This window comes from Ranitomeya imitator, chromosome 5 (assembly GCF_032444005.1).
Source record: "Ranitomeya imitator isolate aRanImi1 chromosome 5, aRanImi1.pri, whole genome shotgun sequence".
In the NCBI taxonomy this organism is placed as follows: domain Eukaryota; kingdom Metazoa; phylum Chordata; class Amphibia; order Anura; family Dendrobatidae; genus Ranitomeya; species Ranitomeya imitator.
Genome location: NC_091286.1, coordinates 357,108,356 through 357,130,013, shown reverse-complemented (window position 1 = coordinate 357,130,013; position 21,658 = coordinate 357,108,356). Strand labels below are relative to the sequence as shown.

The window sequence follows — 21,658 nt, the reverse complement described above, 5'->3', positions numbered from 1 at the left end:
CGGGCCATGGAAAACTGGTCTTGCTTAAAGCCGTTCCCTGGTGCAAAAAAGGTTGGGGACCTCTGGTCTAAAGCATTGTGATTTTTCTGCATTTTTAGTGACCCTCAATATGCCTATTAAAGGGAATCTGTCACCCCAAAATTCGCCTATAAGCTAAGGCTACCTGCATTAGGGGCTTATCTACAGCATTCTGTACATCGGGGGGATGTAACCTGAAAGAGAAGAAAAACAGGTTATATTATACTCTCCCAGGGTGCCCAATTCCCTTTAATCCTGCTGTTCTGTTCGATCAAAAATGACCGAAATTGAAATGTGATATCCTGCAGATTTTTTATTATGCAAATCTGAAACGTATGGTCTATTTTCCTCATTTCAGGAGTACTTACTAGGAGTGGTTTTTAGCTACACGCTAAAAATATATATAAAAAAACTAATATTTACAATAATTTTATTTCTTAACAAAAAATAATAGGATTAAAAATTCACACAACACCCAACCACTTGCAAAGAGAGTGGGTCAATAAAAGCCTGGCCCGATGAATGGAGGGTGACGGGTGGGAACAAGTAAATGAAATGTCTGTTCTACACGTCGCTAAAATGCTCCCTGCCTGTCTGCGGAGGTTGGCACCCTCTTGGACGCAATATGGCGCCCCTGCTCCTCAACGGCTAACCCTGTCAGCCCTATGGGTCCCTTAACCGGCCTGGGAATACTAGACTCCTATTGGTATAATTAACCCTGAATTGCCCACACTTTAGGGCCCAAAAATGCTGCACACACCAAATCGATGCCAGGTGGTATTTCACCAAAGTGTCTCAGCCATACTGGCCTGGTCTGACCGTACAATGCCCTATGTATATAGCCGTCCTACTCTGATGGCTGATACACCCTCCAGAGTCCCTAACCGGACGTCCCTGCCTATCAGTGGAGGTTGGCACCCTCTTGAATGCAAAATGGCGCCCCCGCTCCTCGGCGGCTGTCTTTGTTGACCCCTACTGAATCGTTACAAAAAACGGGGATCCTATTAAAAAGGGGTGCCTCGGGCCAGGCTATGCTAGTGAACCATGCCCGCGGACCACTATAAATCCGTCAGACCATAAATAATACAAAACCCAGATTGATAAGAAACACTTAAACGTATTTTCTACGGCTAACCAGACTTAATTGCAATTAATTCAAAAAATAGAGAGGGGTATAACAACTCCAATCCCCAAGTGTACATGCATAGATACAGATCTATTTATTGCACCACATTTCGCCTAGTATCTATACATCAGATAAGTCCTATATTATTAATTGCATCATATTCTTTGGTATACACAGATATCACTTGGTGCAAGCCTATACCCTGGCTGTAAAGCCACAAATGGTGAAAAACCAATAAACCGTTAAAAACACTGATACACTTATCTGTGTTCAGGTCTCGCCTCTACGCGTTTCCCCCAATGATATGGTTCCTCAGGAGGCATATGGGAAAAAGAAATTCTGTGTGCTTGGATCACATCAGAGATATGTGCTGTGCCCGGTTGCAGGTGTAGGGATTACACTGACTGAGATGTCTTTAAATAGCCCCCACCCCAGGGGTAAAGATCAAGAGGCTAATTCATACCTATATGTTATTACTGCTAGGTTGTCCCTATTATGAGACTCGTCTCCGGACTTCGGGCCTGAGCGCCATAGCCGCCATTATTACTGTGTGCTTACTGGCGTCCTCACACTGCACACGCGCTGTTACCAGACCTTAGAGGTCTATTTTCCTAATATCCACTACAGCGCATGCGCTCACGGCCTCCATTTTGTCGTAGATAGTTTTACACCGAGGTCGGCCCATGCCAGTGCGCAGGCGCCGTTACCCTAGCAACAAGCTCCGTGCGCTCATCGCGCCAATTCACAGCTGATGCTTGGCATTGCGCGTCACTGTGCGTGCGTTGTGTGCCTTACCCGCCCACTATATGGGCTCGCAAATACAGGCGCTATGCCGAAATAACAGCCCCGCCTACCGATTTATTGAATATTCATGAACGCCAGCGCGCATGCGCCCTGCACCCAGAGATAAGCCCTATGGGCTCCTAGTGCAGGCGTATCACGCACACTCCAATGAATTGGTGTCCAGAGGGTGAGCTCAAAAGGGGCAAACCCAATGCAATGCGTCTAACGCCCCCTGCCATGCAGACTCATCATATAGATGCACTATTATGTTTATTAAAGATGATACCCTGCAGGTGGGCGCAAATATGCAGGCACCATGTTACACGTACCCTCCGGTCCCTAGTAAAGTGGTACACATATATGGTACATGTCTATAGTCACACACGGCATCAGTCAGCCAATCCTCAACCCACAATTACCTTATCCTAAACAATTACACAATGACTACTTGAAGTTACCCATAAATAATTTGGGTCAAACTCCTATATCCTTATATTACATGCTGCAAACCATCTAATAGGTCTGCACAGCTGTCCTATTCATATCAGGGAAGTGGGGGCACAAAAACGGACCCGGCGAAGACAATTCACACGAAGCAACTATAGGTTAACAGCTCATTAAGTCCTCTCGGGACCACTGACTCCATCCTAAATATCCACTGGGTTTCCTTCTGCAGGATGATCTTATCCCAGTCCCCTCTCCTTCCATATTGGTTTACCACCTCCAGGACACAGAAAGAGTGTACCTTATTATCACCTCGGTGTGTCTCCCAGATGTGACGTGCTACAGGGGTACCTCTGTCATTTTTGATATCTCCCAGATGTTCCCCAATCCTCCTTCTCAATTCTCTTTTGGTCTTCCCTATGTAGTTTTTTGGACATGTACACGTGGCCATATATACCACCCCAGTGGTCTTACAGTTAGCAAAATCCCTGCAAAAAAAGTGTCTTCCATTGGATGCACTGGCAAAACTCTTACATGGTACTATGCATTCACAAAATGAGCAGTTCCCACACCTGAACGTCCCATTAATCCGTCTATCAAGCCAGGTTCCTTCATATTTTGGTCTTTTATAATGGCTGTGTACAAGCCGATCTTTCAAGGAGCGTCCCCTACGAAAGGTGATCTGGGGTCTATTTGGGATGATATCTACCAGAGTTTCGTCCGTTTGTACAATACTCCAATGTTTTTTGAGGACACTGAAAACCCGACTAACCTGATTATCATAAGTTCCAATGATCCTCGGAGTATCCTCAACTTCTGGTTTTTTTTTAGTCTGCACGCTAACTATTACACTTGTATTGTTAGGTCAAAAATGACCAATAGCCTTTCATACTGATCTCCTGCCATATTTTCAGTAAAATAAAGGAGTTATAATTTGTTTTGGGACTATTTATTGCATCTACTACTGTTTATCAAGTTATCCAGTTGCTGTAGGACTTGACACAATGACTAAAAGGGCAAAATGTGAAATGTGACAACTTTTTCACATCCTACAAACTGGGGCAGATGTTGCTGGGTACTGTAAGCAAAAACAAGCCAGAACTGCCGCATGGTATCCTTAGTAAAAGAGGTGTGCATAGTTCTATGTTTTAATTTACTGGAGATAGAACAGTGGTTTCTTACATTGCAAAAAAAAAAAGAAGTCATTCTGATGAGCACGATGCACCATGACAATGCAATAAGTAATTGAGAAGACAGAAAGCCGGACATTTTACATTCCAATACCACAAAAGAGGCCGTTGATACACTTGATCAACTGATAACTACCTATACATGCAAACGAAAAAACTAAACGGCGGCCAATGATTGTTTTTTATAATACAATGGGTACGGAAAGTATTCATACCCCTTTAAATTTGTCACTCTCTGTTTCATTGCAGTCATTTGGTAAATTCAAAAAAGTTCATTTTTTTTCTCATTAATGTACACTCTGCACCCCATCTTGACTGGAAAAAAACAGAAATGTAGACATTTTTGCATGTTTATTATAAAAGAAAAACAGAAATATCACATGGTCATAAGTATTCAGACCCTTTGCTCAGTATTGAGTAGAAGCACCTTTTGTTATTTTAGCTGTGTGCTTAGGGTCATTGTCTTGTTGGAAGAAGAACCTTCGGCCAGTCTGATGTCCAGAGCACTTTGGAAGAGGTTTTCATCCAAGATATCTCTGTACTTGGCCACATTCACGTTTCCTTCAATGGCAACCAGTCGTCCTGTCCCTGCAGCTGAAAAACACCCCCATAGCATGATGCTGCTGCTGCCACCACCATGTTTCACTGTTGGGATTTTATTGGGCTGGTGATGAAAAATGCCTGGTTATCTCCACACATACCGCTTAGAATTATCACCAAAAAGGTCTGTCTTCGTCTCATCAGACCAGAGAATCTCATGTCTCATAGTCTGGGAGTCCTTCATGTGTTTTTTAGCAAACTCTATGCGGGCTTTCATATGTCTTGCACTGGGTAGAGGCTTCCGTCAGGCCACTCTGCCGTACAGACCCGACTGGTGTAGGGCTGCAGTGATAATTGACTTTATGGAACTTTCTCCCATCTCCCTACTGCATCTCTGGAGCTCAGCCACAGTGATCTTGGGGTTCTTCTTTACCTCTCTCACCTAGGCTTTTCTCCCACGATTGCTCAGTTTGGCTGGATGGCCAGGTCTAGGAAGACTTCTGGTAGTCCTAAACTTTTTCAATTTAAGGATTATGGAGGCCACTGTGCTCTTATGAGATACAAAAACCGTGTGCACTACTGGAGAAGAATGGTGCTAGGTTAGGTTCCCACACCTTCATAGACTATAAAGAAAAAGAACCCAGCACTCAACTGATGCTTTAGTGCAATTTTAATCGTAGTAGTACCCAATAAACGTTTCGGTCCTTGAATGGACCTTCGTCAGTAACGTACTGTAGAATAATAGAATAGACCGTATGGTCATAGGGTACAAAAAAGCAGCGTCTTATGTGTGAGTCAGATAGGAGCGGTACTGAGGAGACCGAGCTGGATGGTGGTGCTGTCAGACGCGGTGTCCACCGCGTCTGACAGCACCACCATCCAGCTCGGTCTCCTCAGTACCGCTCCTATCTGACTCACACATAAGACGCTGCTTTTTTGTACCCTATGACCATACGGTCTATTCTATTATTCTACAGTACGTTACTGACGAAGGTCCATTCAAGGACCGAAACGTTTATTGGGTACTACTGTGCTCTTATGAACCTTGAGTACTGCAGAAATTCTTTTGTAACCTTGGCCAGATCTGTGCCTTGCCATAATTCTGTCTCTGAGCTCCTTGGCCAGTTTCTTTGACCTCTTGATTCTCATTTGGTCTGACATGCACTGTGAGCTGTGAGGTCTTGTATAGACAGGTGTGTGCCTTTCCAAATCAAGTCCTATCTTTTTAATTAAACACAGCTGGAATCCAATGAAGGAGTAGAACCATCTCAAGGAGGATCACAAGGAAATGGACAGCATGTGACTTAAATATGAGTGTCTGAGCAAAGGGTCTGAATACTTATGACCATGTGATGTTTTTCTTTTCTAATAAATATGCGCACATTTTTAAATTTGTTTTTTTCAGTCAACATGGGGTGCAGAGTGTACATAAGGCCTGTTTCACACTAGCGTTTCTTCTTTCCTTAAGATCTACATGCGTCTTGCGTACCTACACTACCGTTCAAAAGTTTAGGGTCACTTTTAAATGTCCTTATTTTTTAAAGAAAAGCACAGTTTTTTCCAATGAAGCTAACATTAAATGATTCAGAAATACACTCTATACATTGTTAATGTGGTAAATGACTATTCTAGCTGCAAACATCTGGTTTGTAATGCAATATCTTCATAGGTGTATAGAGGCCCATTTCCATCAACCATCACTCCAGTGTTCTTATGGTACTTTGTGTTTGCTAACTGTAAGAAGGCTAATGGATGGTTAGAATACCCTTGAAAACCCTTGCGCAAGTATGTTAGCACAGCCTAAAACAGTTTGGCTGATTAGAGAACCTATAAACCTGACCTTCCTTTAAGCTAGTTGAGAATCTGGAGCATTACATTTGTTGGTTCCATTAAACTCTCAAAATGGCCAGAAAAAAAGAACTTTCATATGAAACTCGACAGTCTATTCTTCTTCTTAGAAATGAAGGCTATTCCATGCGAGAAATTGACAAGAAACTGAAGATTTCCTAAAACGGAGTGTACTACTCCCTTCAGAGGGGAGCACAAACAGGCTCTAACCAGAGTAGAAAGAGAAGTAGGAGGCCCCGCTGCACAACTGAGCAACAAGACAAGTACATTCATTAGAGTCTGTAGTTTGAGAAATCGACGCCTCACAGGTCATCAACTGGCAGCTTCATTAAATAGTACACGCCAAATGCCAGTGTCATCATCTACAGTGAAGAGGCGACTTCAGGATGCTGGCCTTCAGGTCAGGGTGGCAAAGAAAAAGCCATATCTGAGACTGGTTAATAAAAGGAAAAAGATTAACCCTCCGTCAGGAACAATGGATCTGACAGGCACAGCACTTCTAAATTTTCCTAGTACCGTAATGTTCTGAATTGGTCCTTTTCATTTCTAAGTGGCGAGCCATAACACTGGGACATCGCTGTACATAAGCCAGGCCTGGGTGTCCCCTATTCTTACTATACGGGACATGTCTCATATATTGGGACAGATGCAACGTTTGGCTTATGTCTTATTAGCTCATGTAATGCTTACAACTTTTTTTTTCTTAAACTGCATTGTGACTCTCCTTAGCAGTATGGATCTAGTAGATGAACGGGTAAGGTTGTGCTCCAGGCAGGGTCACTACACTGTGTGCAGAATTATTAGGCAAGTTGTATTTTAGAGGATTATTTTTATTATTGATCAACAACTATGTTCTCAATCAACCTAAAAGACTCATAAATATCAAAGCTTAGTATTAACCCCTTTCTGACCTCGGACGGGATAGTAGGGCCGAGGTCAAATCCCCTGCTTTGATGCAGGGCTCCGCGGTGAACCCACATCAAAGCCGGGACATGTCAGCTGTTTTGAACAGCTGACATGTGCCCGTAATAGGCGCGGGCAGAATCGTGATCTGCCCGCACCTATTAACTAGTTAAATGCCGCTGTCAAACGCAGACAGCGGCATTTAACTACTGCTTCCGGCCGGGCGGCCGGAAATGACGTCATCGCCAACCCCCCGTCACATGATCGGGGGTCGGCGATGCGTCAGGATGGTAACCATAGAGGTCCTAGGGACCTCTATGGTTACTGATCACCGGTGGCTGTGAGCGCCACCCTGTGGTCGGCGCTCACAGCACACCTCCATTTCTGCTACATAGCAGCGATCAGCAGATCGCTGCTATGTAGCAGAGGCGATCGCGTTGTGCCTGCTTCTAGCCTCCCATGGAGGCTATTGAAGCATGGCAAAAGTTAAAAAAAAAAAATTAAAAAAATGTGAAAAAAATAAAAAAATATAAAAGTTTAAATCACCCCCCTTTCGCCCCAATCAAAATAAATCAATAAAAAAAAATCAAATCTACACATATTTGGTTTTGCCGCGCTCAGAATCGCCCGATCTATCAATTAAAAAAAAGCATTAACCTGATCGCTAAACGGCGTAGCAAGAAAAAAATTCGAAACGCCAGAATTACGTTTTTTAGGTCGCCACGACATTGCATTAAAATGCAATAACGGGCGATCAAAAGAACGTATCTGCACCAAAATGCTATCATTAAAAACGTCATCTCGGCACGCAAAAAATAAGCCCTCAACCGACCCCATATCACGAAAAATGGAGACGCTACGAGTATCGGAAAATAGCGCAATTTTTTTTTTTTTTTTTTTTAGCAAAGTTTGGAATTTTTTTTCACCACTTAGATAAAAAATAACCTAGTCATGTTAGGTGTCTATGAACTCGTACTGACCTGGAGAATCATAATGTCAAGTCAGTTTTAGCATTTAGTAAACCTAGCAAAAATGCCAAACAAAAAACAAGTGTGGGATTGCATTTTTTTTGCCATTTCACCGCACTTGGAATTTTTTCCCCGTTTTCTAGTACACGACATGCTAAAACCAATGATGTCGTTCAAAAGTACAACTCGTCCCGCAAAAAATAAGCCCTCACATGGCCAAATTGACGGAAAAATAAAAAAGTTATGGCTCTGGGAAGGAGGGGAGTGAAAAACGAACACGGAAAAACGAAAAATCCCAAGGTCATGAAGGGGTTAAAGTTGGAGTGTTTTTTTTTTGTTTTTTTTTTAGATTTGGCTATCTTAGGAGGATATCTGTTTGTGCAGGTAACTATTACTGTGCAGAATTATTAGGCAACTTAATAAACACCAAATCTATTCCCATCTCAATTGTTTATTTTCACCAGGTAAACAAATATAACTGCACAAAACTTAGAAATAAACATTTCTCACATACAAAAACAAACCCCCCAAAAATTAGTGACCAATATAGCCACCTTTCTTTATGATGACACTCAGCAGCCTTCCATCCATAGATTTTGTCAGTTGCTTGATCTGTTTACGATTAACATTGTGATCACTAATAACGAGTTATACGACACCTTTAGGTGTGTGAGCTCTTCCTCTAGGGAGTTCACAAATCCTCATCTAGGATTGACCTGTTTCTTACAGACATTTTTGCCATAACAAAAATAAAAAAAACTTCCATTTTGGACAAATCAATTTCCGATCACTCCCCAGTTATTACTGAAGTGATAATTGGACCCTCTTTTAAAAATTCAGCTTCGTGGAAATGCAACGGCTTCCTCTTGGGCATTCCAGACTACAAAAAAGAAATTAGTACCTCACTGCTACATTATTTTAAAGAAAACAACAATAGGGAAACTGATCCATTTGTGATCTGGAACGCTCATAAAGCAGTCATAAGGGGGAAATTAATCCAAATTTCAGCCAGGTACAACGCAAAAAAACAAGGGAAAAAATAAAGAATATCCAAGAACAAATTCGCGCAAAAGAAAAGAGCTTTGATGATTCAAACACTAAATCTCAAGAAACTTACTTAGAAATACTAGGTCTAAGACAATTACTAAATAAAGCAATTACGGAAGACTTCGAAAAAATCATCAAGGCATCTAAATGTAAAAATTATTCTGAAACTAATAAACCAACAAAATTTATGTTGGCCAAACTCAAAAAAGAAAGAATCCGTAACAGAATAAATAAAATAAAAAATAATTCTGGAGAAATTAAATATCATCCAACAGATATAGTGGAGGAATTTGCCAGGTTTTACCATAAACTATATAACTTAAAAGACAATCCTTCATTATCTAAACCAAATCCCCAAAAAATAAAGTACTTTCTCAAAAAATTACAACTTCTCAAAATAGAATCTTCAGAATTAGCCAAGCTTACAACTACTATTACTGTATCCGAAGTTATAGAAACAATTAAAAATCTCAAATCACAAAAATCACCGGGGCCCGATGGGCTAATAAATGAATACTATATGACCTTCTCGGAAAATCTTGCTCCCCATATGACAAAAATTTTTAATCTGGCCTCAAACTCTGGGTTTTTTCCTAAAGAAATGCTCGAAGCTATCTTAATCATGATCCCAAAACCCCAAAGCGATCTGGATGAAATAAAAAATTACAGACCAATATCACTTATAAATACAGATCTTAAAGGGAACCTGTCACCCCGTTTTTTGAGATTGAGCTATAAATACTGTTAAATAGGGCCTGCGCTGTGTGTTCCTATAGTGTATGTAGTGTACCCCGATTCCCCATGTATGCTGAGAAATAACTTACCAAAGTCGCCGTTTTCGCCTGTCAATCAGGCTGGTCAGGTCGGGAGGGCGTGGTGACATCGCTGGTTCTTCCTCAGCTTTACGTTGGTGGCGTAGTGGCGTAGTGGTGAAGACACAGCGCGCGATCTGCGCTGTCATCCCTTTCGTCGGTGGGGGCGGCCATCTTCCTGGGGCCGCGCGTGCGCAGATCGAGTGCTCTGCTGCACGGGGCTTCAGGAAAATGGCCGCGGGATGCCGCGCGTGCGCATTAGAGATCGCGGCGGCCATTTTCCCAAAGCCGAGTTTGCATCTCGGCTTTGGGAAAATGGCCGCCGCGATCTCTAATGCGCACGCGCGGCATCCCGCGGCCATTTTCCTGAAGCCCCGTGCAGCAGAGCACTCGATCTGCGCACGCGCGGCCCCAGGAAGATGGCCGCCCCCACCGACGAAAGGGATGACAGCGCAGATCGCGCGCTGTGTCTTCACCACTACGCCACTACGCCACCAACGTAAAGCTGAGGAAGAACCAGCGATGTCACCACGCCCTCCCGACCTGACCAGCCTGATTGACAGGCGAAAACGGCGACTTTGGTAAGTTATTTCTCAGCATACATGGGGAATCGGGGTACACTACATACACTATAGGAACACACAGCGCAGGCCCTATTTAACAGTATTTATAGCTCAATCTCAAAAAACGGGGGTGACAGGTTCCCTTTAAAATCTATTCAAAAATTTTGGCCACCAGACTAAAAAAAATTCTACCAAAAATAATAAATACTGAGCAATCTGGATTTATCGAGGGAAGACAAACTTCTGAAGCCACCAGAAGACTCCTTAACATTTTGAGCAAAATTAATTCTAATAATACTCCTGTCTTTCTGGCTCTTGACGCCGAAAAAGCATTTGACCGGATTAATTGGCAATATCTGAGAATAGTTATGGAAAATTTCGGCTTCAATGAGGAGTGGCTGACATCGGTGTTTGCCCTTTACTCGACCCCAAGTGCAAAGATAAATGTTAATATTAACCTATCAAAGGCACTTCCAATAAACAATGGAACAAGACAGGGCTGCCTGCTCTCTCCCCTTCTATTTGCCCTGGCAATCGAGCCCCTAGCGGAAACAATCCGCATATACAAAAATATCTTGGGAATTGATATAGGACATAAACAATATAAAGTAAGCTTATTCGCAGACGACATGATATTAACTCTTACAGATCCCCTCAATTCTATTAAAAATCTTCTAGAAATATTGGACGAATTCTCTCTGATTTCTCTATTCAAAATAAATAACTCCAAATCAAAAATTCTCCAATTTAACCTACCTGAAGAAAATATTAACTCATTAAAAAAACTAGTAGATTTTACTTGGGAAAAAGACCAGATCCCATATCTGGGTATCCTATTTACAAAGAAAATACATACATTAGCCAATACTAACGGGGAACATATCCTATCTGCAATAACAAAAGACCTCCAATCATGGGGCAAAATCGGCCTCTCATGGATGGGCAAAGTATTGGCAATCAAATCAATTATCCTCCCAAAAATATTATATATTTTCAGAGCTCTGCCATTGAAATTTCCTCCTGATTTCTTTACAAACTGTCACAAAAAAATATTATATTTCATTTGGAATGGGGAAAAAGCGAGGATTTCCAAGGACATTCTTTATAAAAGTAAAAGTAATGGGGGGTTGGGTCTTCCGAATCTATTGGCATATCATAATGCAAATCTAATAAAGCAAAGCCAAAACTGGTTAAATAAAAAAGAGAACCCAGTATGGCTGGAAATGGAAACATCCCTCCTTAAATCAATTTCTTTGGAAAACCTTCTTCTCAAACATATCTTTAACTTAAACAAATATAAATCTAATCATCCAATAATTTCAGCTATCATTCAAACATGGGACCAATTGGCTAATCCCTCTGGAAAAAAGGATAAACATGCATTTGGAGAAAACATTCCAATTTCACTAATAGCCTCAATGTTCGGACATCAAATACCAGACTTATGGGAACAAAAAGGCATAAAAAAATTAGGAGATCTGCTTGCAAATAACAAATTATTAAATTTTTCAGAAATCAAACAAAAATATAACATTCCTTCATCAGAATTCATTCATTATTATATTATTAAAGAGTGTCTTCAAGATTTTGTCTTTAAGGTTCCCCCCAAAACAGAATCAACTTATTTACTAATTAAAAATACTAATCACAAGGTATTTTGGAGTACAAAGTATCTATACAATATCTTTAATAAAGACTACAAATTTCAAAAAATCAAATACCGTATATACTCGAGTATAAGCCGACCCGAGTATAAGCCGACCCCCCTAATTTTGCCACAAAAAACTGGGAAAACTTATTGACTCGAGTATAAGCCTAGGGTGGAAATGCAGCAACTACCGGTGAATTTCAAAAATAAAAATAGATACCAATAAAAGTAAAATTAATTGAGACATCAGTAGCTGCGTTCATATATCCCCATATCTGCCCCATACTGTGCTCTGCTGCGTTCATATATCCCCATATCTGCCCCATACTGTGCTCTGCTGCGTTCATATATCCCCATATCTGCCACATACTGTGCACTGCTGCGCTCATATTGCCCCATAGATGCTCGGTATAAGTCTGTGCCATGGCCGCTGCTGCTGCAATAAAAAAAAAAAAAAGAAGCCATACTCACCTCTCTTGATTGCAGCTCCCAGCGTCCGGTCCCGGCGTCTCTCTGCTCTGACTGATCAGGCAGAGGGCGCCGCGCACACTATATGCGTCATCGCGCCCTCTGACCTGAACAGTCAGAGCGCAGATAGACGCCGGGAAGATGGAGCGGCGCCGGGAAGATGGAGCGGCGCCCGGCGGCTGGAACGTGGACAGGTGAATATAACATACTCACCTAGTCCTGGCGATCCTCGCGCTGTCCCCGCCTGTCACAGCTGTCTTCGGTGCCGCAGCTTCTTTCTCTATCAGCGGTCACCGGCACCGCTGATTAGAGAAATGAATAGGCGGCTCCGCCCCTATGGGAGGTGGAGCCGCCTATTCATTTTTCTAATGAGCGGTCCCATGTGACCGCTGAAGAGAGGAAGAAGCTGCAGCGCCGAAGCCCGTGGGACGGCAGGGACAGCGCGAGGATCGCTGGGACTAGGTAAGTATACCTCAGCGCCCTCTCCCCCTCACCCGCCGACCCCACCGCTACCGTGACTCGAGTATAAGCCGAGGGGGGCACTTTCAGCCCAAAAATTTGGGCTGAAAATCTCGGCTTATACTCGAGTATATACGGTATATGATAAAATGGGGGAAATCATTAAAACTAAATATAAGCAAGGACCAATGAGAAGATGCAATCAAAAACACCTACTCTAACATTTTCCTACAATTACACGAAACATATTATAAGCTACTAACAAGGTGGTACCTTACACCGAACAGAATTTCTCACTTCGGAGGAAACTCCTCGCCTTTGTGTTGGAGGGGATGTGGAATTAAAGGAGACTTGTTTCATATCTTTTGGTCCTGCCCCAAAATTACAAATCTGTGGAACCAAGTATCCAGATACATAGGCACACTTCTAAACAGGGACTATGTCCTTACACCTCAAACAGCACTCCTTTCCATAGATACTGAAAAACTGCATTATTCAATAAGGTTTCCTACAATTCACCTCTTGTTGATAGTTAAGAACAAAATCGCAGCTATGTGGAAGCGATCAGAAGTTCCGAGTTTCTCTAACATTGTGGACAATCTAAATTGACACAATTCATTAGACTTTAAATTCGCAATAGCGAATGGATATTTACACAAATACAATAAAAAATGGAGCATTAACTTCCAAAACCAACAGAATAATCAATAGACTGCAGGAGCTGTTGACGACTTGAATAACTTGATAAATATTAGTTTATAATTACAGTTAAAGAATTTTTTGGGGGCTCTCAATTATTTAATCTCTTTTACATATTTAGGTCAGTGGCCCAAAATTCAAGGTTTAAATTTATGGTTTCTTCTAGGTATGGTATTTACATACCTATTTTTCTCTTCCTCTCCCAGCACCTCTTCCTCACCCCTCCCTTCCTATTCCCTCCCCAATTTTCCTCAGATATGAAGCATATTACAATCTACTGAAAAATGATTTGTTAAAGAATTTCAAAATGTTAATAAAATATTTAGAAAACGATTAACATTGTGTGCAGCAGCCACCACAGCCTCCCAGACACTGTTCCGAGAGGTGGACTGTTTTCCCTCCCCGTAGATCTCACATTTTATGAGGGACCACAGGTTCTCTATGGGGTTCAGATCAGGTGAACAAGGCGGCCATGTCATTATTTTTTCTTCTTTGAGACCTTTACTGGCCAGCCACACTGTGGAGCAGTTGGAGGCATGTGATGGAGCATTGTCCTGCATGAAAATCATGTTTTTCTTGAATGATACCGACTTCTTCCTGTACCACTGCTTGAAGAAGTCTTCCAGAAACTGGCAGTAGGTCTGGGAGTTGAGCTTCACTCCATCCTTTTCTTTATTTTTTTCTTTATCTTTTTTTTTCTTTATATAGCGCTAACATATTCCGCAGCGCTTTACAGTTTGCACACATTATTATCGCTGTCCCCGATGGGGCTCACAATCTAAATTCCCTATCAGTATGTCTTTGGAATGTGGGAGGAAACCGGAGTACCCTGAGGAAACCCACGCAAACACGGGGAGAACATACAAACTCCTTGCAGATGTTGTCCTTTTATGGGATTTGAACCCAGGACTCCAGCGCTGCAATGCTATCCACTGAGCCACCGTGCTGCCCCTTCAACCCGAAAATGTCCCACAAGTTCATCTTTGATACCAGCCCATACCAGTACCCCACCACCTCCACCTTGCTGGCGTCTGATTCAGAGTGGATCTCTCTGCCCTGTACTGATCCAGCCTCTGGCTCATCAAGAGTCACTCTCATTTCATCAGTCCATAAAACCTTTGAAAAGTCAGTCTTAAGATATTTCTTGGCCCAGTCTTGACATTTTATCTTATGTTTCTTGTTCAAAGGTGGTTGTTTTTCAGCCTTCCTTACCTTGGCCATGTCCCTGAGTATCGCACACCTTGTGCTTTTTGTTACTCCAGTAACATTGTAGCCCTGAAATATGGCAAAACTGGTGGCAAATGGCATCTTGGTAGCTTCACGCTTGATTTTCCTCAATTCATGGACCGTTATTTTGTGCCTTTTTTGCCCAACATGCTTCTTGAGACCCTGTTGGCTATAACGCTTGATTGTTCAGTGATCACGCTTCAAAAGTTTGGAAATTTCAAGACTGCTGCATCCTTCTGCAAGACATCTCACAATTTTGGACTTTACAGAGCCCGTCAAATCTCTCTTCTGACCCATTTTGCCAAAGGAAAGGAAGTTGCCTAATAATTAAGCCCACCTTATATAGGGTTTTGATGTCATTAGACAGCACCCCTCCTCATTACAGAGATGCACATCACCTGATTTACTTAATTGGTAGTTGGCTCTCAAGCCTGAACAACTTGGAGTAGGACAACATGTATAAAAAGTATCATGTGATCCAAAAAACAACTTGCCTAATAATTCTGCACACAGTGTATATACGTACCACTGATGAATGGCATCTCTGTTTCTCACCAGTAATCACCAGCCTGCATTCTTCTGGCCTTAGTAAGTGAGCTCAGCTCACTAATGGGAGGCATTACTGCCCATGAAACAAAACCATCCTCTCCTGGATTTTAGGTGTCTTATATTTTCAGCTTACTTTTGTGTTTCATGCATATCCCATCATTTTTTTTTTGTGTTTGTAGTGAAGTTAACTTGCTCCCTATAGAAGATGATGATGGGGCCAACTCAAAAGCTGCAGAACAAACGGCAAGTATCCAGTATGTCTATGTTGTAGCACAAGTCTCATGTACACTGATGTAATACTGACCCGTGCGGTCAGGATCCATAGACAGCTGTGGTCCTGCACTACGTCAATGTGTACGTCATTGCTGTTTTCCATCTCTCCTTCACACACAAACTGCCTGGTTATCAAGCTATATGAGGCAGAATTCTGGCATAGCTCGCATCATAGATCTGTCTGTCATGTACCTTATTTATAATGTGTTTTAGACACTTTTTATGACTTTTTCAGCTGAAAGACGTGGTGTAACATGCGTCACAATGCTCTATAACTGTGCTGCACACTTAGACACAAATTAAGCCAACTGATGGTCTAATTAGGCGTACACCATCTATCTTGATTATTTTACAGATTTAACAACTGGCAGGAACCACTTTGATAAATCTGGTCTAAAGTTTGGCTGACAAAAGGCCCCCATATACATTAAACTAACATTGGCCAAACCCACTGATATCGGTGGGCTCAGGCTGCAGTCCAGTGTGTCTGGGGGGCCCCTGACGTGTGCAATTTTGGACTGCAGGTCCTTTTGTTCTCTTATTATGTAAGCCACTGCAAGAGATGTGTATGGGGACTTTAGCGTGAGACCGTTTTGATAAATATGCCCCACAGTGTTTTCTATTTTGGTATATTTTGAACAATTTTTTCCTGGCAATTTACAAATTCTAAAGAGAAGCCTTTGGGAGTAACATGCCACAGAGAGCAAGCTGTGTTTCTTATTTATGTGTGGTAAATGCATGATTGTAGCATACAAATTACCGTACCTACAGGTCTTTATTACAGGAACATTCTTATACCATGTCAATTCAGCACATGTATTAATGCAATGTGCATGGACAGTATAAAAGTGTTTTTTATGCATTGCCTTTTAATACATTTTTTATTTTTATAGTCCAGTCAACTACGGTCCAGAACTGTTCATGTTACAGGGGACTCGTATAGGACATATGAGAAAAGAGGCAAACCACTTTCTTTAAGACCTAGTAAAGGCAATGCAACAGGAATGAATATGCTAGGAGCAAGCAAGAAACTGGGGTAAGCATTTTGTTATGTACAGCTGGTTGGCCTACAGTCAGGGCCAAAGGTGTTGGCACTTTTTAAATTGTTTTAAGAAAATGAAATATTTCTCCCAGAAAATTATTGCAGTTACACATGTTTTGTTTTACACAGGTTTATTTCCTTTGTGTGTATTTGAACAACACAAAAATGCAAAGAATAAAAGGCAAACTGGACAAAATTTCACACAAAACTCCAAAAATGGGCCAGACAAAATTCTGGGTTAACAACCTTGTTTCAAGCATGTGATGCTCGTTCAAAGTCATCTGTGGCAAGTAACAGGTGTTGACAATATGAAAATCACAGCTGAAACCAGATAGAAAGGGGGGAAGTTAACTTAATCTCTGCATTGTGCGTCTGTGTGTATCACAATAAGCATAGAGAACAGAAAGAGAAGAGAGCTGTCTGAAGACTTGAGAAACAAAATTGTTGAAAAATATTAACAATCTCAAGGGTACAAGTCCATCTCTAAAAGATCTTGATGTTTCTTTGTCCACAGTGCACAATATAATCAAGATATTTACAACCCATGGCACTGTAGCTAATCTCCCTGAACTTTGACGGCAGAGACAAATTGCAGAAAGGTTGCAACACAGGATAGTCTGGATGGTGGAAAGGCAGCCCCAATGAAGTTCCAAAGAAATTCAAGCTGTCCTGCAGTCTCAGGGTGCATCAGTGTCAGTGAGAACTATCTGTCGACATTTGAATGAAATGAAACGCTATGGCAGGAGACCAAGGAGGACCTCACTGCTCACGCAGAGACCTAAAAATCTAGACTGCAGTTTGCCAAAATGTATGTGAGTAAGCCAAAATCTTTCTGGGAAATCGTCTTATGGCCACATGAGACCAAGATAGAGCTTTTTGGTAAAGCACATCATTCTACTGTTTACCAAATACAGAATGGGGTTCACAAAGAAAAAAAAAACATCCCTTTGTGCAAGCCATCATGAAATCTGAAGATTACCAAAGGATTGTGGGTCGCAGTGTAGTGCCCTGGGTTTGCATCCTAGGTTATGGGTCTTCCAGCAGGACAATGACTCCAAACATCCTTCAAGAAGCACCCAGAAATTGATTGAAACCAAGCACTGGAGAGTTCTGAAGTGGCCTGCAGTGAGTCTGGATCTAAATCTCATTGAACACCTGTGGAGATAGAAGGCACCCTTCAAATGTGAGAGACCTGGAGCAGTTTGCAAAAGAGGGGCCTAGAATTCCAGTTGAGAGGTGTAAGATGCTTGTTGATGGCTATAGGAATTGATTTCAGTTATTTATTCCAAAGGGTGTGCAACCAAATATTAAATTGAGGGTGCCAACATTTTTGTCTAGCCCATTTTGGGGGTTTTGTGTGAAATTATTTCCAATTTGCCTTTTTTTCTTGTGTTGTACAAATACACACAAAGGAAATAAACGTGTATAACAAAACATTTGTAATTGCAATAATTTTCTGGAAGAAATACTTCTTCATTTTCTGGATCAATTTCAAGAGTGCCAACACTTTTGGCCATGATTTGTGTTACTTGCATGTAGCAGCATTTCTTGTCTTTGTATCATAGTTCTGGTTAGTTTACTTTGAATATACTTCCAGTATGTGTTTTGAATGGGAGAGATGCTGTGCATGAGAAAATAATATGAAACCACTCCCAATAATTTACACCAACCTTCTAGCAAAATCATTTCTTGTTTATTAACAGAATTAAAAGGATTTGCGCATCTCATTAAATTGGTGAAATTGTGCTTGTACAAGCAAGAATGGAATGATTTTTAATTCAAAAGGTTACAACTCATTGCCACCTTATTGTGAGATTACTGGCCACCTCGTAGGTGATCGTTATTGTACGTAAGGAGCACGCACTTGAAAGCTGTAACCGGTGCTCTGAGACTGGCCGGATCTCTGTATTCAGTTACTTACAGCGTCCCCGCAGTCGTCGGATAGCGCACAGTTGGGGCCGAGTAGCTGTGAAAGTGAGACAACGTCTTTAAACCGAAATGAATTCTGCTCTGAGATCAATTCTTTGCTTGTCTCTGGAACAACACCTTTGAATTTGGTATAATCTGAAAATTCAGCAGTATAAAAAGTAGCAGCATGCTGATTTGGTTATGGGTATGGTTACAAATTAGACTTCTTGCATCCATTCAATATAAGAAAGCCATGTCTAGCCTAAGACCACATTCATAGACAGCTGCGTAAATGAAGTGTGTCTACATGTACGACAACTTGTCCACTAAGAACAGACACTGGCAGCTCCGTGTGGGAGACTGACTGGGGTCTTGCCAGTCATTTCTCCACTTGACCTGGCACATAATTTTCCTTAAAACGAATCTATCACGTTTATGCTTCCCAGTCCGAGTGCACTGTAAGGCCCGTCCCACACGTCCAGATAATTCTGGTACCGGAATTATCCGTGTCCGTGTGCTTACGTAGCACATCAGTGTGGCACACGTGCGGCAGCCGTGTGCCGACTGAGGACCACACGGACCGTGCAGGAGACAGCGCTACAGTTAAGCGCTGTCCCCTGCGTGCGGTGCTGAAGCCGGTATTCATCCCTTCTTACCAGCAGCGTTCGCTGGAGAGAAGGGAAGAAAAGTCTTTTTTTTTCTTTTCCCTTAAAAATAAAGTTTGTGCGTCCCCTCCCGCCTCCCATCCCCTGTGCGCCCCCCCGCTTGCCAGGAAATACTCACCGACACCCAGCTCCAGCGATGTCTCCTCCTTGACTTTAATGGGTCCGTGTGATCCGTGCACTCCCACGAACACTGACATGTCTGTTTTCCAAACGGTCCGTGAAAACACGCTGACATGTGCAGAGACATAAAATCTATGTAACTTATATGTTTGGAAATGGTAATGGATCTCTACATGTAATACATTTTGCCAGCTCATTTTTCCAGGTCATCCCTCCTGACAGCACTATGGAGGTCATCCTTCTTATCCTTGCTGGGACAGGAAGCGAGAGGTTAAAAGGGCCCTCCCATCTCCACCCCTCAGTGTCTTTTCGAAACATTACAAATTAGAAGTAGTCTCAGGACGGGTTGCCTTCAGTAGGAAGGTTCTTCATGCAGTGGTCCCACCCTAACGCCATACTTTGGTATTCTCCATAGTGCTGTCAGAATTGATGACCTGGAAAACGGTAATTAGACTTACCGATAACTGTATTATCCAATGACAGCACGGCTAGTTCCCTCCCCTTGAGAAATTCTATACTTCTGTGATGTAACGTTTGTATAAAGAATGGTCAATAAATTCTGTTGCATCCATCCTTGTGTGGCACTTGGAATAGACACTGAGGAGTGGAGATGGGATATGTCCTTTTTAACCTCTCATTGTTTCCTGTCCCAGCAAGGATAAGAAGGACGACCTCCATAGTGTTGTCAGGATGGATTCTTGGAAATACAATCACCGGTAGGTCTAATTACCGTTTTTTCCCTATCACAGGGAGAATGCCCAGAACATTCCCCACTGTCCGGGGACTATGTTGCAGGGAAGGTTATTTCATCACATAAGTATCACTCAGACGGGCTTGAAAACAGCTGCACAGAGGTAGGATTCGAATTTTGGGCCTGATTCATTATTGCTTTTTTTTTTCTTTTTTCTTTTTCATATTGTCTACATTTTGGTGCTTTTAGCCTGAATTTGACTTGTGCCAAATTCTTCTTTTAATTTGCACCTTTTTAACCTTTTCATGACCAGAGCTTTTTGTGTTTTTCGTTTTTCACTCCCCTTTTTTCCAGAGTTACAACTTTATTTTTCCGTCAATATGGCCATGTGAGGGCTTATTTTTTGCGGGACGAGTTGTACTTTTGAACAACATTGGTTTTAACAGATCGTGTACTCGAAAACGGGAAAAAAAATTCCAAGTGTGGTGAAATTGCAAAAAAGTGCAATTCCACACTAAATTTTTGTTTTGCATTTTTGCTAGTTTCACTTAATTTCTAAAACTGACCTGCCATTATGATTCTCCAGGTCGTTACAAGTTCGTAGACACCAAACATGTGTAGGTTTTTTTTAATCTAAGTTGTGAAAAAAAAAATTCCAAAGCTTTCTAACAAAAAATAAATTGCGCAATTTTCCGATAATGGTAGCGTCTCCATTTTTCGTGATCTCCGGTTGGGTGAGGGCTTATTTTTTGCGCGCCGAGCTGATGTTTTTTAATGATGCCACTTTCGTGCAGATACGATCTTTTGATCGCCCATTATTGCATTTTAATGCAATGTCGCTGCGACCCAAAAAAATGTAATTCTGGCGTTTAGATTTTTTTTTTCTCACTACGCCGTTTAGCGATCAGGTTAATCCTTCTTTTTTATTGATAGATCGGGCGATTCTGAACACGGCTATACCAAATATGTGTATGTTTGATTTATTTTATTTGTTTTGTTTTATTTTGAATGGGGCGAAAATGAGGTGATTTGAACTTTTATGTTTTTTTTATTTTTTTTAAATATTTTTAAAAACATTTTTTTTACCTTGGCATGCTTCAATAGTCTTCATGGGAGGCTAGAAGCTGCCATAGCTCAATCGCCTCTGCTACATAGAGGCGATACTCAGATCACATCTATGTAGCAGAATTACTGCATTGCTATGAGCGCCGACCACAGGGTGGCGCTCATAGCAGTCCGACATCAACAACCATAGAGGTCTCAAGGAGATCTTTGGTTGTTATGCCGACAAACTGATGACCCCCAATCACGTGACGGGGGTCAGCGGTGCACGTATTTCCAGCCCGATGGCCGGAAGCGCGCGGTAAACGCCGCTGTCAGTTTGACAGCAGCATTAACCAGTTAATAGGCACAGGTGGATCGCGATGTCTTCCGCGCCCATTGCAGGCACATGTCAGCTGTTCAAAACTGCTGACATGTCCCGGCTTTGATGCGGGCTCAACACCGGAGCCCAAACCAAAGTTGCCATTGGATGTACTACCCCGTCCAATGGCAGTAAGGGCTTAAAGTTCTAAAGAGAACCTATCATCATGATTGAGCATGTGAAAGTAAAAGCATGGCTATAATGGCGCTTTCATACTGATTAAATAATGCCTATAGTGAAGAAA

General features: G+C 41.9%; 1 protein-coding gene across 11 annotated transcripts in view; it reads left to right on the top strand.

Annotated features, from left to right (window-relative positions):
• SENP6 (SUMO specific peptidase 6) overlaps positions 1-21,658 on the top strand; it is a 172,967-nt gene that overhangs the window by 65,753 nt on the left and 85,556 nt on the right. For 6 of the 11 annotated variants that reach the window (XM_069726523.1, XM_069726525.1, XM_069726521.1 and 3 more), the window contains exons 3-5: positions 15,472-15,535; positions 16,459-16,601; positions 20,050-20,154. In XM_069726523.1, coding sequence (XP_069582624.1) covers positions 15,472-15,535; positions 16,459-16,601; positions 20,050-20,154 — 312 coding nt within the window. Of the gene's footprint in view, positions 1-15,471; positions 15,536-16,458; positions 16,602-20,049; positions 20,155-21,658 lie in introns of those variants that run through there. The other 5 variants (XM_069726526.1, XM_069726529.1, XM_069726530.1 and 2 more) reach the window with 2 other exon arrangements.